This window comes from Dromiciops gliroides, chromosome 4 (assembly GCF_019393635.1).
Source record: "Dromiciops gliroides isolate mDroGli1 chromosome 4, mDroGli1.pri, whole genome shotgun sequence".
Lineage (NCBI taxonomy): Eukaryota > Metazoa > Chordata > Mammalia > Microbiotheria > Microbiotheriidae > Dromiciops > Dromiciops gliroides.
The window spans coordinates 18,882,502-18,896,926 of NC_057864.1; the positions used below are offsets into that span (position 1 = coordinate 18,882,502).

General features: G+C 47.0%; 1 protein-coding gene across 6 annotated transcripts in view; it reads right to left on the reverse strand.

Annotated features, from left to right (window-relative positions):
* The window catches only part of HOOK1 (hook microtubule tethering protein 1), a 57,505-nt gene extending 46,477 nt beyond the window's left edge, over positions 1-11,028 (reverse strand). The window contains exons 1-2 of one of the 6 annotated variants that reach the window (XR_006356315.1): positions 6,565-8,920; positions 3,821-3,906 (exon numbers count right to left, since the gene is read on the reverse strand). Coding sequence is in view for 5 of the 6 variants with exons in the window: in XM_044001671.1 (XP_043857606.1) it covers positions 3,821-3,906; positions 6,565-6,774 (296 nt within the window). In the remaining variant the exon portion in view is untranslated. Of the gene's footprint in view, positions 1-3,820; positions 3,907-6,564; positions 8,921-10,318; positions 10,496-10,756; positions 10,778-10,967 lie in introns of those variants that run through there. The other 5 variants (XM_044001674.1, XM_044001675.1, XM_044001672.1 and 2 more) reach the window with 5 other exon arrangements.
* Between the last annotated feature and the right edge of the window lie 3,397 nt (positions 11,029-14,425).

Genomic DNA, 14,425 nt, shown 5'->3' on the forward strand with positions numbered 1-14,425 from the left:
TTTACCACCATTCATTTCACTTTATAAGACTTATCTTTCCATTAGAATAAAAATTGACTTTCACCTGGAGAGAAATGATTAATTATAGCTCCCTACAGATGTCATACTACATAACCTTACCTAATCTCAAATATCTCCACTTCACTTCCAGATGAAAGGCACCTTCTACTACATGCCTTTTATTTGGCTCCCCTAAAACAAACATCTATAATAGATGCACCACCCTTATGACGATTTTAAACCTGAAAATCTAGAATCATGAAATCGCAGAATTTTAGCATCAGAAGGACCTTAAAGAGGAACTAATAAACACCTGTCTGCTGAGGCGGCAGCTGAGTACCTACATATATGTGTGTGTGTGTGTGTGTGTGTCTATATGTGTGCGTGTATATACATGTGTACATACATGTATGTATATGTGTGTATATGTGTGTGTGTTGTGTGTGTGTGTATATGTATATATGTGCATATACTGGATATGCCACTTTAAGCGAAGGAGTGAATTAACCTGTTCTTTCTCTCTCTGCCCCCATCTCTCCCTCTCTCTGTTTGTCTGTCTCTCTCGACCTCTCCTCCCTGTCTCTCCCTCTCCCTGCTTCCTTCCCTCCCTGCCTCCTTCATTTTATCTTCATTGGAATAATTCCACCCAGGTCCTCCTTCAAAGCCTCAATGAGGCTTGTCTGAAGGCTATAATGCACAAGCACACCAAGGACCTGGGAAGCTGGAAAACCTTTGAGCAGAGGACTGATAAAGGCCACGGATCACCTGAGGAGGAGACACTCAGCAGCTGTCTCTGTCACTGGGGAAACTTTGGCCTGAGGCAGTGGAGGAAACTGAGGCTGCCAGAGCCATGAAGTGGTTGGCCAATGAATATTGATGCAGCATCTGCAATGGGCCAGGTACTGTGCTAGGCCCTGGGGAAACCAGAAATAAAGGCCGTGCAGGCTCCCAAGAAGCTAACACAGGGATGGGGACATCCAAAGGTGAGCGGCTGGCTGGGCCCTCATACTTTGGATGGCGGGGCCTCTGCAAGCCTCAATTTGTTGCTGCAAACACTGAAAACCACCGGGCTCGAAGCTCCTTAAGGCACCCCCTTTGCCGATTGGTGATAGGGGAATCCACCGCAGGTTCCTACAGGTATGTTATGGTTCCCTATTTCAGCCAAGCCCACATTTCTTTCACTCACTTCCTAACCTAACAGGATTCTTAAGACGCGCTCTGCCCCTCTCCTTCATTTGTCTGACTTGTCCATGATATAAGAGGGGTCTAACTGGGTTCAGAGCCTGGCTCTACCTTGCTCCATTTCCTCAGATGCAAAACAGGAGCAGCGATAAAAGTGGGGGTTGTTGGGGAGGAGAAAATCTCCCAGATCTCTTTCCAACTCTAACCCTATGATGTCACCTCAATTTATGTGTTTGGCAAATTAAATGTTATTAAACATAATTATAAAAATGCATTTGCACTGGAATCTTGGGTTCTTAACTCCTCTCTGCCTCATTCCTCTTCTAACTTACTGCAAGGAGCATAGGTCAAATTAAATGACACGGAACCAAAAAATCTGCACAGCCCAAAGCCAACCTCCGCCCTCCGTCTTTCAACAGTAAATTTTAGTTTAGTTCAAAGACTGGCAGAGCCAATGACCTTCACTGACAAAAGGTGAAGTTTCAATAAAATTTACAGAAGCATTATCACTTTCCTGTGAAAGCCTCACCTACAGTTCAAGTCAAAGGTTTGTCCCAATTGTCTTCTCGCTACCTTCCTTGTGCTCGATCATCATCAGATCCACCATCTACCTCCCCCTCCTCCCATTCTCTCTCCTGGGCTCCAGCTCTGTATCATCAACTGGATGTCTCTTAGATCCGTTCAAAGCAGAAATCATCGTCTTTCCTCCCCACACTCATCTGTCTTGTGAACCTTCCCAATTCTTGAAGGCGCCATCACTCCTCCCAGATGCTGTCATCCTTGACCTTCCCTCTCACCTCAAACACCCAGCTGAATGACAAGTCTTCCTGATTCTCCCTGCACGCCATCTCTCCCATCAGTCCCTTCTCTCCGTTCAGACTGCTCAGGCCATCGTCACCTCTCACCTGGACTCTCCCATCAGTCCCTTCTCTCCACTGAGACTGCTCAGGCCATCGTCACCTCTCACCTGGACTCTCCCATCAGTCCCTTCTCTCCACTCAGACTGCTCAGGCCATCGCCACCTCTCACCTGGACTCTCCCATCAGTCCCTTCTCTCCACTCACACTGCTCAGGCCATCGCCGCCTCTCACCTGGACTCTCCCATCAGTCCCTTCTCTCCGTTCAGACTGCTCAGGCCATCGCCGCCTCTCACCTGGACTCTCCCATCAGTCCCTTCTCTCCACTCAGACTGCTCAGGCCATCACCACCTCTCACCTGGACTCTCCCATCAGTCCCTTCTCTCCGCTCACACTGCTCAGGCCATCGTCACCTCTCACCTGGACTCTCCCATCAGTCCCTTCTCTCCGCTCAGACTGCTCAGGCCATCGTCACCTCTCACCTGGACTCTCCCATCAGTCCCTTAATGGATTTTCTTGCATGCAGTTTTCCCCTTTCCAATCCCTCCTTCATATTGCACCATACCATCGCTACTAAAGCAATACTCAGCACAGACCTCACCTGTCTCACCTCTCATGTGGCTTCCTTTCCTCTAGAATTAAATGCCCACTCTTCCATTTAGCATCTAAAGCTCTTCATAGTGGGCTTCAATCAACCTTTCCAGCCTTGCCATACACTACACTTCCCCTTCAGGTAAACCTTTGCTCAGGCCAAATCTGCTTTACTGTTCTTCACATGTGTCATTCGTTGCCTACCTCCCAGCTTTGTCTGATCCTGGAATACCCCTCTCCCTACTTCTGTCTTTCAGCTTCTTTCAAAGCTCTGCTCTCCTCCTGATTGCCTGGGCTGTTAGTACCTCCCCACCCCACCCTGAAAACTGGCCTGTATTTGTATATATTTACATATATTTTTACGTTTATATACGTATGTTTATCCACGTACGTGTAGCCTCTCCATATAAAATGCAAAGCTGTTAGGAGAAAGGACTACTTCATTTATGGTTTTCTATGCCCAGTACCAGGCACAATACCAACACAGTAAGACCTTAAGTTCTGGTTGAATGATTCCTCATCAGACATGGATTTCAAAGCTTATACTTCTTTCTGAAAAGGAACTTCATTTTTTGGTCCAAATGCCAAAATACAAACTCCTCTACTTGGGGCTTAACGCCCTTTATTATCGGTTCCAGCTGGCTACGGCCTCTCTTTCTAGCTTGATAGCGAGTTCCCAGCCTCCTCTCTACCATGTACCTTCCCCAAGTCTACCTGCTAATCCCCCAGACCTCCAGACCTTTGCCCAGGCTGTGCCTTGTGCCTGAAAGGTTTTCTCTCTGAAGCTCCCCTTAAGGGCCAACCCCATTCACAGCTCCCACACAAGGCCCTTTCTTTGCTTCTCTGTCCCAACTCCCAGGCCTACAAAATGATTGTACTTATTTTGTGCTTCCTTATATTTGCACAAGTATTTCTCCAACAGAACCTAAGGTCCTTGAAGGCAGGGACTATTTTGTTTGCATTTTTGTCCCTGAATCCCCAGACCCTCATTAGCAGTGGCACATGGAGATACTTAATGCATACTGGTTGAGATGAAGTAAATTATAAAGATCCTTAAGAAAAAAAAATGAGACTTAAAAAAAAATCCCTACTAGAAAGAACACTGAAATGCTCAAAGGGAAGATAACCAGGTACAGAAGACATGCATCTTAATACCTTCTCAAGTGCACTGACTGACAATCGCTACTTACATCTGATGAAGAACTTGCGCCATGGCAACCCCATTTGTTAACTGCCGGACATTCTTACAAGGGGCAGCAGTATTGAATGTCTGCAACTAAAAGACAAAAAGCAGAATGAGACGTTTTCCTTCTGCAGCCAGCACAATATGACCTACAATCTATCAGACATTGAAAACAAGAGAGGGCAAGAAGGGGAAAAAGTAAATAGATAATACCTCATTATAAGTAGATCTCAACAAAATTCCATCATCAAATTTCCCTGGTCACAAAATATACTCAGGAAAAATAATAATCCACATATTTTTGATAAAAATCATGACAGTAAAGCACACATGGCATGTTTTTTTTCTGTGCAAAAGAGCAACGAGCAACCCAGGTTGGGGAATTTGGTTGGGAGTAGGTTTGGTTTTTGGGGGGGGGGTTGTTTTTCAGTTAGCCGAGGGTAGAAATTTGAGAATGCTCATATGATCTTTCAAAACGTTCCCCTGCCCTCGTTACATCTGAAAACTAATCAATGGAAATATTATATTTTAAGTAGCAAACTTTTTTTTTAAGTTGGTCCCTCTTCTCTCCATTTGCGACTGTAAAATTCCACTCCCACATTACCACCTTATGACATGCCCAAGGCTAGAAACTTCAGGTCTAAAACTGTTTGCTAAGTATGTCATTTAGTTCTGAAAATAAGAAGGAAAGGCAGTCTGACAAGATGCCTGCTTTCCCATAACTGGCCCAATGCCAGGGCTAGCCTGAGGCTAGTTAACCTATAACAAGGACCTTGTAAACCTTCCTCAGGGCATGAGAAACAAGCTTTCTATGTGATGACTTCCATTTTGTATTCATTCTGACTTTCTTATGCTCTATTTCAATTGGACAGTATTGACATGGACACTGTTCTACAGGGTGACCTGGAAAGGTGGGAGAGTTTACAAATTGATCTGAGAGAAATTAAATCTTACAGTGAAGTGAGTAAATTAAAATGAGAAATGGACTCCCCCCTTTTAAAAAATCAGCATTAATGATGGCCAGGGAAATTTCAGTGACACTCTTTTAGTCTGGCAAGGCTCTCTCCCAAAATTTCCATAACTCCATGATAGAATTTCACTTACAACCCCATTAGTGTTCACTTGATCCCAGCCCCCTCTTCTCAAACATGGACAACGATATCTCCTTTCAAGGGATCACTCTCCCACCTCCTCCAGCTCAGATGACCTTTTGGCTAAGGCTCAGATTCCTCAGTTTACCACCTTCCCAACCCTAGTAAAAATCCTACTGCCATCTTAGCACCCCAAGAGGCTTCTTCTTTTTGGAAAAGTGCTGTCATTGTTAAACTAGCATATAAAAGATAGCATTTATATGTGGTTTTAAGTTTTTGCAAAGCACTTTACAAATGTTATCTCATTTGGTCCTCACAACAACCCTGGGAGGTCGGTGCTATCATCCCTTTTTTTACAAGCAAGGAAACTGAGGATGGGAGACGTTAAGTGTTGTGCCCAGGGTCACAAAGCAATGTGTCTAAGGCAGAGTTTGAACTCAGTCTTCCAGAATTCAAGTGCGGCTATCCACTCCACCACCCAGCTGTCTGATCCTGCCCTTCTCTCTACAGTTAAGGCTGAATCTGCAAATGATGGTGCAGAACAAAATTGAAAAAGGTTTATTATTCATCAATAAGCCCCTGATGATAGACTCTGAAGTCCCCAGGGATCAATGGAACAAAGCTTAAATGGGTTACTCTTATACACTACCTTATATACCACCCCTTTAGTGTAGTATTTGCTGAAATATGTTGGGGGAAAAAAACCCAGACCATTTTGGACAAGTATATTATGTAAAACATTATGAGCCAATTCCTTGTTTCCTAGCTAAGAATCTGCCTCAATGCCCACAATGCCCATATTGAGGTCAGTTTCTTCTCCTGACAGTCATACAAGAAATAAATGCCTCTTGGCAGAGCTTAATTTAGCTACAAAATAAATTAGATAAGAGTAAAATGTAATTTCATTTGGGTAAATTGAAAGATTATATAACCAAGTGCAGTCGATGAATTAAAAAACTGGGAGTAGTGGGGGAGGGAGGGACAAAGGGCTGGGAGGGAGCAGGCTTCTTCATACTTACTCCTTAACAATGAGATTTAAGAGCAAAGCCTCTTTAGTGTGTGACCCAAAAATAACAGACATCCTAACAGGGCCACAAAGGAGGTCCTCTACTAATCCCAGTGGCCAGGCAAGGGACAATCAAGTCCTGGGAAGTGATCTGTTTGCTGTATTTTAAGATAACATTGAAAGTAAATTATCAAGAATGTGAAATGCTGCTTCTAATCTCTTCCCTTCTCATGAGCCCGGTTCTACTAGTGGGTATCCCTCACTGAGTCTGCAGGGCCCCAATGGGATTCTGCTCTCTCTCAACCCAAATGAGGCCTAGAATTAGTATTCTTCTGTCCTTGGTGCTGCCTGCTCTTCTCTGGCTACAAGAATTTTCCTCAGAGATCTGAACTAGTCCCATAATTTCCACTCTCCTCCTTGTCTGACATGTGAATACATATGTGTGTGCATGTGTATATATATATGCATGCATGCATGCAAATAGAAGTATGTATACACCTACACTTATAAATGCACACACATGTATATGCACACATGAACACAATGGAAGGCACGTGGACACACGAGCGCGCACACACACACACGCATGCACGCATGCACGCACACACAACCCCCGCCCAGTTCTGAGCTCTGAGCTCCGTCCCAGACTCTGACCTTCCTCATCCAGGGCTTCAATGTATTTGAAAGTGCTGAGGGGCAGCTAGATGGCGCAGTGGATAGAGCACCGGCCCTGGATTCAGGAGTACCTGAGTTCAAATCCGGCCTCAGACACTTAACACTTACTAGCTGTGTGACACTGGGCAAGTCACTTAACCCCAATTGCCCTGCAAAAAAAAAAAAAAAGAAAGTGCTGGCACACACCATGATGTCCCAACAGCATTTCACACTCTACAACCACCTATCTCCCGAGTCTTCTTCCTCCACACTTCTCGGTTTCTATTAATGGCTTCGTGGTTCTTCTAGCCATCCAAAGTCACAACTCCAGAGTCATCTTCTGGCTCTTTCTTTTCCTGTCATCCTCTTGGTTGCCAGGTCCCCAAGTCTTTCTGATCTACAGCTTCCTTTCAAATGCCAAATGCCACCAACATGACCTAGACCTTTGCTATGTCCTGCCTAGGTCAGGTGCAATCCTCTACAATCAGCTGTGCAGAAGACACCAAGTTAGGAGAGATCGCTGTCACACTACGGGGCAACCAAGAGCCGAAAAACAAAATCTCAACGAGTTGGGACACTGGGCCAAATCTAACAAGAAGAAATTTAGTCAGGACAAATGCCTTACACTTTAGTTAAAACACATCATCTTCACAAAGACAAGATTGGGATAAGGGGAACTTAAAACAGTTCCTTTAAAAAGACATGAGGCTGTTGGTTTAGCTCAACGAGTCTACAGTATGAATAGACAATATCCATCAAGGCTCATGCACACTTTAGGTAATGTCCAGACATGGAGAGGTATTGATTTGGCCAAACCACATTTAGGGTACTGTGTGTTCAATTCCAGACACCATATTTTGGGAAGGAAATTGAAAAAATGGAGATTACTCAGAGAAGCACAAACAAGATGGTGAAGAGCCTTCAGTCCATGTCATAGCTTGGGTTGAAGAAACTGGGGGAGTTTAGCTTGGTCACAAGAAGACTTGGGGAGATGACTCTTGTTTGCGGTCCCTTCTAGCTCTGTGATCACTGCTACCTAAGCAGCCTTACTAGAGTAAAAGCACTGGCTTTAATCTGGCGAGTTTCCTAGTCTTCAATCACCACCAAGACCACACCTAACTCTTCTGCCCAGTATCCCATCCATTGAGTGGCCCTGCTTACTGGACCTTCTCAGGCTTATCTCCTGCTCGCCCCTGATAGGGTCAACATTTGCCATTATTCCAAAAAGACGTTTCATCACTTTCATACATTTCTGCTTGAACATCTTCTCCCACTCTGCCTCTCTCCATCCTACTGGAGCAGCACCAGGGCAGAGTGAGTGTTCTTGACAAAACTGGCCTTGGAGCCTGGAAGACCAGAATTCCCCTCTGACAAAAGTCCTCAGGGTCTCCAGAGCCCAGGCAACTCTCTAAGACCACAGGCTGCAGAGAAGCCCTATCCTCAGCTCCTTCCTTATTTACACTCACCCTCACCTTGTCAATCCACTGCCAAGGCTCTCTGCTCATAGCTTCTACCTTTCCCATCTCTCCACTCACAAAGCTGCAGTACTTTGCAGGCCTTTATCACCTTGTGCCTGAACTATCTATTGCAAAAGCTTTCTGACTGGCCTCTATGCCTCAAGTATCTCTAGCCACTCCAATACATCTCCTCTTAGGGGCCAAAATATCGCCCCACCCTCACTCAACACTCAATAAACTCCATGAGCTCCCTATGACCTTTAGGATCAAAACAAAAGTTCTGTTCAGTAGGAAACATCTAAGTACTCCCTTCCACCATTCACTCTCCAATCCAGTGACACAGGCCTGCTTGGATTTCCTGGAACAGGTCACTTTGTCTCTTAGTGTAGGTCTTTTCCCTGGCTGTCAGCCAGGGGCCTGGAATTGTCTTCCTCCCCACTTCAGCCTGGGTTTTCCTTCAAAAGTCAAATCCCAACTTTTCCAGGAGATTTTTCTTGGTCTTCCCCACCCTACCCCCAATTGCTAGTGCCTTCACGACCTGAAATTCTTCCATTTAGAATGGACATATCTTGTATGCACAGAATTCTATGAACCTTGTCTCCCTCCTTAGAATATGAACTCCTTGATAACAAAGACTATTTTTGCCTCTCATTGTGTTTGCCATGCTTAGAACAGGACCTGGCCTATAAGGAGGGCTTAATAAATACTTGCTGACTGAATGACTAACACTGGCAGAGGAAGTCTCTTCATCAGGGAGTTCCCTCTACCAATAAAATCCTCAATCCCGATCCTGAGCTCTAAAGCAACCTAGCCTACAAGACTCAGTTACAATGCTTGACAAAGTCTTGACTTAGGGCCCCAGACTTAAGAATCTCTTGCTTCTTAAAAAACTCAGCAACATTTTGTACTCCTATAGCAACTCTGACATACTGCCAGTACTAAAGTTTCATACACGTACACACATGCAATACATATGTTTTATATCTCCTATATAGAACTATTCCTATCATTGTTACACACTGCCTAGTGTTAGACATATAGGTGTGTATATATCAACATACAGGTTTTATATCCCATATATGTATATGAGTATTTAAAAATATAAGCTTTTCTAATATATCTGAGAGTCCACGATGTATAAGGCACTCACCTAGGGGCTTATTTCAGAGCACATAGGTAAGTGCCTTACACATAGCAGACAGTCAATTATCTACTGGGTACAATGGAGTTCACACTACTTAAAGTCTTCAAACCCAGCTAGAGAAAATGAACACACTTTAATGTGCCAATGACATCATAAAGACCTAAACTCCTCACCTCTGTCAGGAGTAAGTACAATGTAACAGTATAATAGATTGTATGGTCTTTAATTTTATTTCTTGTCAACAAAACGCATATTTCGAGGTAATACTACAATTTCTAATATTTATATTTAATTGCCCGGTGATTATTATCGTTAAATAACCTGCTAAGTGTAGTGCAGAAACTCGATCCATTTCAATTCTTTCAGAACCGAATAATTAAACCTATCTTAAGATGAATACGGAACTTCCTATCTATCTGAAGAAACCTACGGGAATGGATTTCTCCAGTTGGGTCCGTCTTGTGCACGGAACATTCCATTTGATACGCACCTGGCCCAAGGCGGACAGAGAGAGGGGGCATCAGGAGGGTCCCGGGCAGCCGGGCACCCTGCCCAGGGCCACACCTACAATACCTGCCCTTTGACTCGCGTGGAAGATGAGACACTAGGCGCCCACGGTTTCCTGGAAGGCTGCGGACATCGGAGCTGACCCACGCACAGGTGTGGGCACCCGAGCCTGTTCTCCGCTCCGCGCAGGCCATTAGGACACGCGTGCACGTGGAGACCCTCCTGCTGCCCAAACGGGGCTGGAGCCGGGGGGAGGGCGGGAGCCCCGCGGCCACGGCCCGGCCCGTCCCTCCGGGCGGGGGGGGGGGGGCCTGCCCAGGACCGGGGGCGGTTCTCGCGCCGCGGGGGGCAGCTAAGGAGGAGGGGCTGCTGTCAATCAAGGCGGCGCCCGCGGCCCCTCGGGGGTCCTGGGCCCACCCGGGCCGGCCCAGGCCAAGGTCACTCGCCCAGGTGGGAAGGACAGGTGTGAGGGCGGGGGAAGGGGGGCTCCCCGAGTGTCCGGGGCACGGGTGCACTCGGGGGCGGGGGCCGGGGCCTCGGTTTCCCCAGCCGCGGGGCAGGTGACGCACGTGGCGGCCGCGAGGACGGCGAGCGGCGGGGGGGTCACGGCGCCCCCCCCGGCCCCGGTGTCCCCTCCCCCGCTCACCCAGATCATGAGGCTGTCGCAGAGCTGGAGCTGGGGCTGCGGGTGCAGCTGCTGCCCCTCCATGACCGCGGCCGTGGCCGTGACCGCCGCCGTCGCCGCCGCCGCCGCCGCCGCCTTCCTTCGCCGCCGGAGCCCGGAGCCCGGAGCCCGCAGCCCGCAGCTCGCGTCCACGACGGCCGGCGCTGGCGCTCGGAGCTCGGGAGCGAGGCTGCAGCCGCCGGCCCGGGCGCGAGACGAGCGCGGGCTACGTAGGCGGCGTCAGCCCTGCGCGCGCCCCCGCGCGCCCCCGCCCGCCCGCGCGCCCCCGCGCCCTCCTCCCGCAGGCCCCGCCTAGCCCGCCCGGCCCCCCGCCTCCCTCCCCCCCATGACCCGCCCGCCCGGCCCCTCCGCCCTCGGAACCACCGCCCCCTCCGAGTGAGCCGAGCCTCCCTCCCTCACCAGTCACAAAGAAGGTGTCGCGTGCCCGCCAGAGCCACTGGAAGGGGGGAGGGGAGGGAGAAGGGGAAGGAGGGGGGGCGTGGAGGAGGAGGCGGAGCCCGGAATTGGGCACGCCCCCGGAGGCCCTGGCCAATGAACGCGGCGGGGGCGGGGCGGGTTTGTGACCTGGCGGGGGCGGGGCCTCCCTAGATCTGCCCTCGCCCGCTCCTACCTTCCTTCCTCCTCCTCTCCAATGGATCATGCACACGTCTTGTTTGTACCAGGTAGTTGGCATGTCGTCTCCTCCATTAGACTGTGAACTCCTTGAGGGTAGGGGCTTCTCCTGCCTCTCTCTGTGTCCCCAGCGCTAGCACAGTGCCTGGCACACAGTTGGACTGCTTCTGTCTTTCTTTGTGTCCCTAGCACTTAGCACAGTGCCTGGCACACAGTAGGGTTGCTTCTGCCTTTATGTCCCCAGTGCGAGCACAGGGCCTAGCACACAGTAAGGCTGCTTCTGCCTCTCTTTGTGTCCCCAGCGCTAGCACAGTGACTGACACACAGTGGGACTGCTTCTGCCTTTCTTTATGTCGCTAGTGCTCAGCATAGTGCCTAGTACACAGCCTTAAAGTACAATAATGCAAAACCTTTCTTAGAAACAAGAAGGGTCCAGGCCCAACTGTCACCAAAAGTCCTTTCTGGTTCTCATATTTCATGAGTCAAGGAAGGCAGGATGACATGATGGAAATTTCAGTCCAATAAATCTAAGAAACTTTCATTAAGTGCCCACTATGTGCTAGGCACTGTGCTAATGTCAAACACTAGCTTTGGAGTCGAGGGAATAGGGTACAGATTTTATCTCTGCTAACTTACCACCATCTGTGTGACCCAGGGCCTCAGTTTCCCTGTCTGTAAAAGGAGGAGATCAGAGAGGCCAGCCTGCCCTTGAGGTTCCACCTTTGAAGCCAGTATTAGTCTGTACCCATCTTGGGGTTTTCACTTGACAGAAGGAGAAAGGATACTTCCATACACTATGGCTTTTCCAAGGGAAAGGAGACCCAGGGTGTGTAACTGGCAGCTAGGTAGAGCTGGAGAGTTACTCCTTCTCCCCAAAGCCTGCAGGTTCTGCTTGTTTTGGCCCATGAAGAGGCTGAAAGCATAACCAGTCCTTTTGTATAGAACCTGTTCCACATCTTTGTATTTACTCATTTGAGAGGAAGAATGACGTATTGTCACCTCTGGAACTGCCATCCAAGAGGAAAAAGAAAAAGCCGTATACAACATATCGATTGTGTTTTGTAAATACTGTGCTAAGCTCTGCTTTCTAAAGTTATGGCTCTTTCTATGTTAATGGCTACTACACCCGTTTTGGCAGTAAGCACTTATTATTCATACCATATATACCATTAAAGTATTGACTGCATGTCTCCCTAACTTCCCCACTGGTCTCTGGCCCTCAGGCTTACATACCTACCTATGTACCCCTAAGAGGGAGAGCCTGAAGGAAGGGATAGCGCCCTCAGCCAAGGGAGCAGGTCCAGGAAGCCAAGAGGGCTCAAAGCTTTTATCCTCTTTGGATAGAGGCAGGTCACCATACATTGATCTAAACTAATTGGTTATTGCATCATTCAGTTCTATTGATTGACATGACTTGAGGATGCTCTAAAGTATACAAAAGGGTAAATTTCAGCTTCTAGGTGTGCTTCTTCCCCTAGCTAAACAAAAGGATCAATGTCCATTTCTTTTGTTCACCTGGACTGATCCCAGGCCAGGGCTGAACTTTTTGGGGTAAGGGGGAGAGAGTAACTAAACTAATCTCTGGGTCCCCCCCAAGATATCCATTATTAATAATTATTTTCTCACAATATGATGGAACTTGGATCAAATAAACAAATTTAGGCTTCATTTCAACAACACAGAAGCACCCTCCCCCTCAAAAAAACGCACCACCACCAAATAGCCCCTTCCTAACAGTAAGAACTCTCTAAAAGCAGAATCAATTGTCTCAGTGGTAGTGAGCTGCTCCTGAAGCTCATCAGTCAAAAGCTAGATGACCACATTTTCTAAGTATTATGTAGTGGGACTTTATAGGTTGGACCAGAGGTCCCCTTTCAACCCTGAAATTCTATGGTTTGTCCACGTGACTGTTGCCAAATGCTGAAAATAGAAGTATAGCAGCATTCTGAGGTTGAACAGTGGAGTGAAGCTTCTCAGGGTTTACCAGGGTAGTAAGTAAGGGTGTTGAACCTGGGTTGGTGGAAAGAGCTTGGGATTTGAAGTCTGAGGTATGACCTTGGAGAAATCCCCGTTTAACATCTTTGTCCCTCCCCACTTCCTCATTTGGAGAATTAAAGGGTTGGGCTTGCTTATTGCTAAGATTCCTTCTACCTTGTACTATGCAATTTGCCTACTATTGCCTTCCTTCCATAACACCCACTAGGCTAAAGATCAGTATGCCTAGGTGGCAGCTGGGTGGAGAGAATAATAATATTAATCATAGCTGGCATTTATATAGCACTTTAAGGTTTGCAAAACACTTTACAAACATTTCATTTTATCTTCACAACTTTAGGTGGTGAGTGCTATCATTGTCCCCATTTTACAGATGAGGAAACAGAGGTGAAATTTAGACTTACTGTGCATCACACAGGAAGTGCCTGAGGCTGAATTTGAAATCAGGTCCAGGAACAAGGCTCTCTCCATGGTGCTGTTATTCACAGATGTCAAAATAAATCTGACAACTTTCTATGTTTACAATTTTATTTAGTCACTTCTATCTCTGGCCCATCCCAATTTGATCTCTTTCCTAGGACACCTAGCAGTCAACTCCAATACTGAATTTCTTTAGCTAATGCTTCCTTCTATTCCTAGTGCATCCTTTCTGCCTACTTTTTCATGCTCTATTTCCCACTCTTCATATCATTACCCAGATTGTTTCCATACCCTGGTATCTTTCTCACACATGACTCAGATGTGGAATGAATTTCTTTTTGAGAAGTAATACATTGGGGTGGCTAGATGGCGCAGTGGATTGAGCATGGGCCGTGGAGTTAGGAGGACCTGAGTTCAAATTTAGCCTGAGACACTTGCTAGTTGTGTGACCCGGGGCAAGTCACTTAACCTCGACTGCCTCAAGGGAAAAAAATGAAATAAAGGGAATTAATACATGTTGTTTGCATACTTTTCTATGGCTTGTAAAGTGCTGTCCAGTCATTGAGTGGTGCTGAACTTAGAGGCAGGAAGAAAAGAGTTGAAATCTCCTTTCAGAAATTTCCTAGCTGTGTGGCCCTTGACTTTAAATTCTATCAGTCTCAGTTCCTTGATCTGGAAAATGGGGATATTAATAGTACCTAACTCACAGAATTGTTGGGAAGACCAATCAAGTCATACAATAATAATAGCTCACATTTATATATATCTATATAGTTTAAGGGGTTCACAAAGCATATCTTCTTCAAAGTGATCTCTTGGCTGCCACATGGGGTTGCCTTTTCCCAATTGCCATCCTCACCCACACCCTCACCCAACTCTCTCAAATATTTGACAATGATGGCCATCCTCTACTCCTAGATAATTACTTTCTCCCCTGGGGGGTTACCTCCATTCTCTCAATTGATCCTCATGGAAGTCCTGTGATATAGGCAGGATAAGTGGCATTTTCACTTCATAGATGAGCAAGGTGAGAATTAGGAA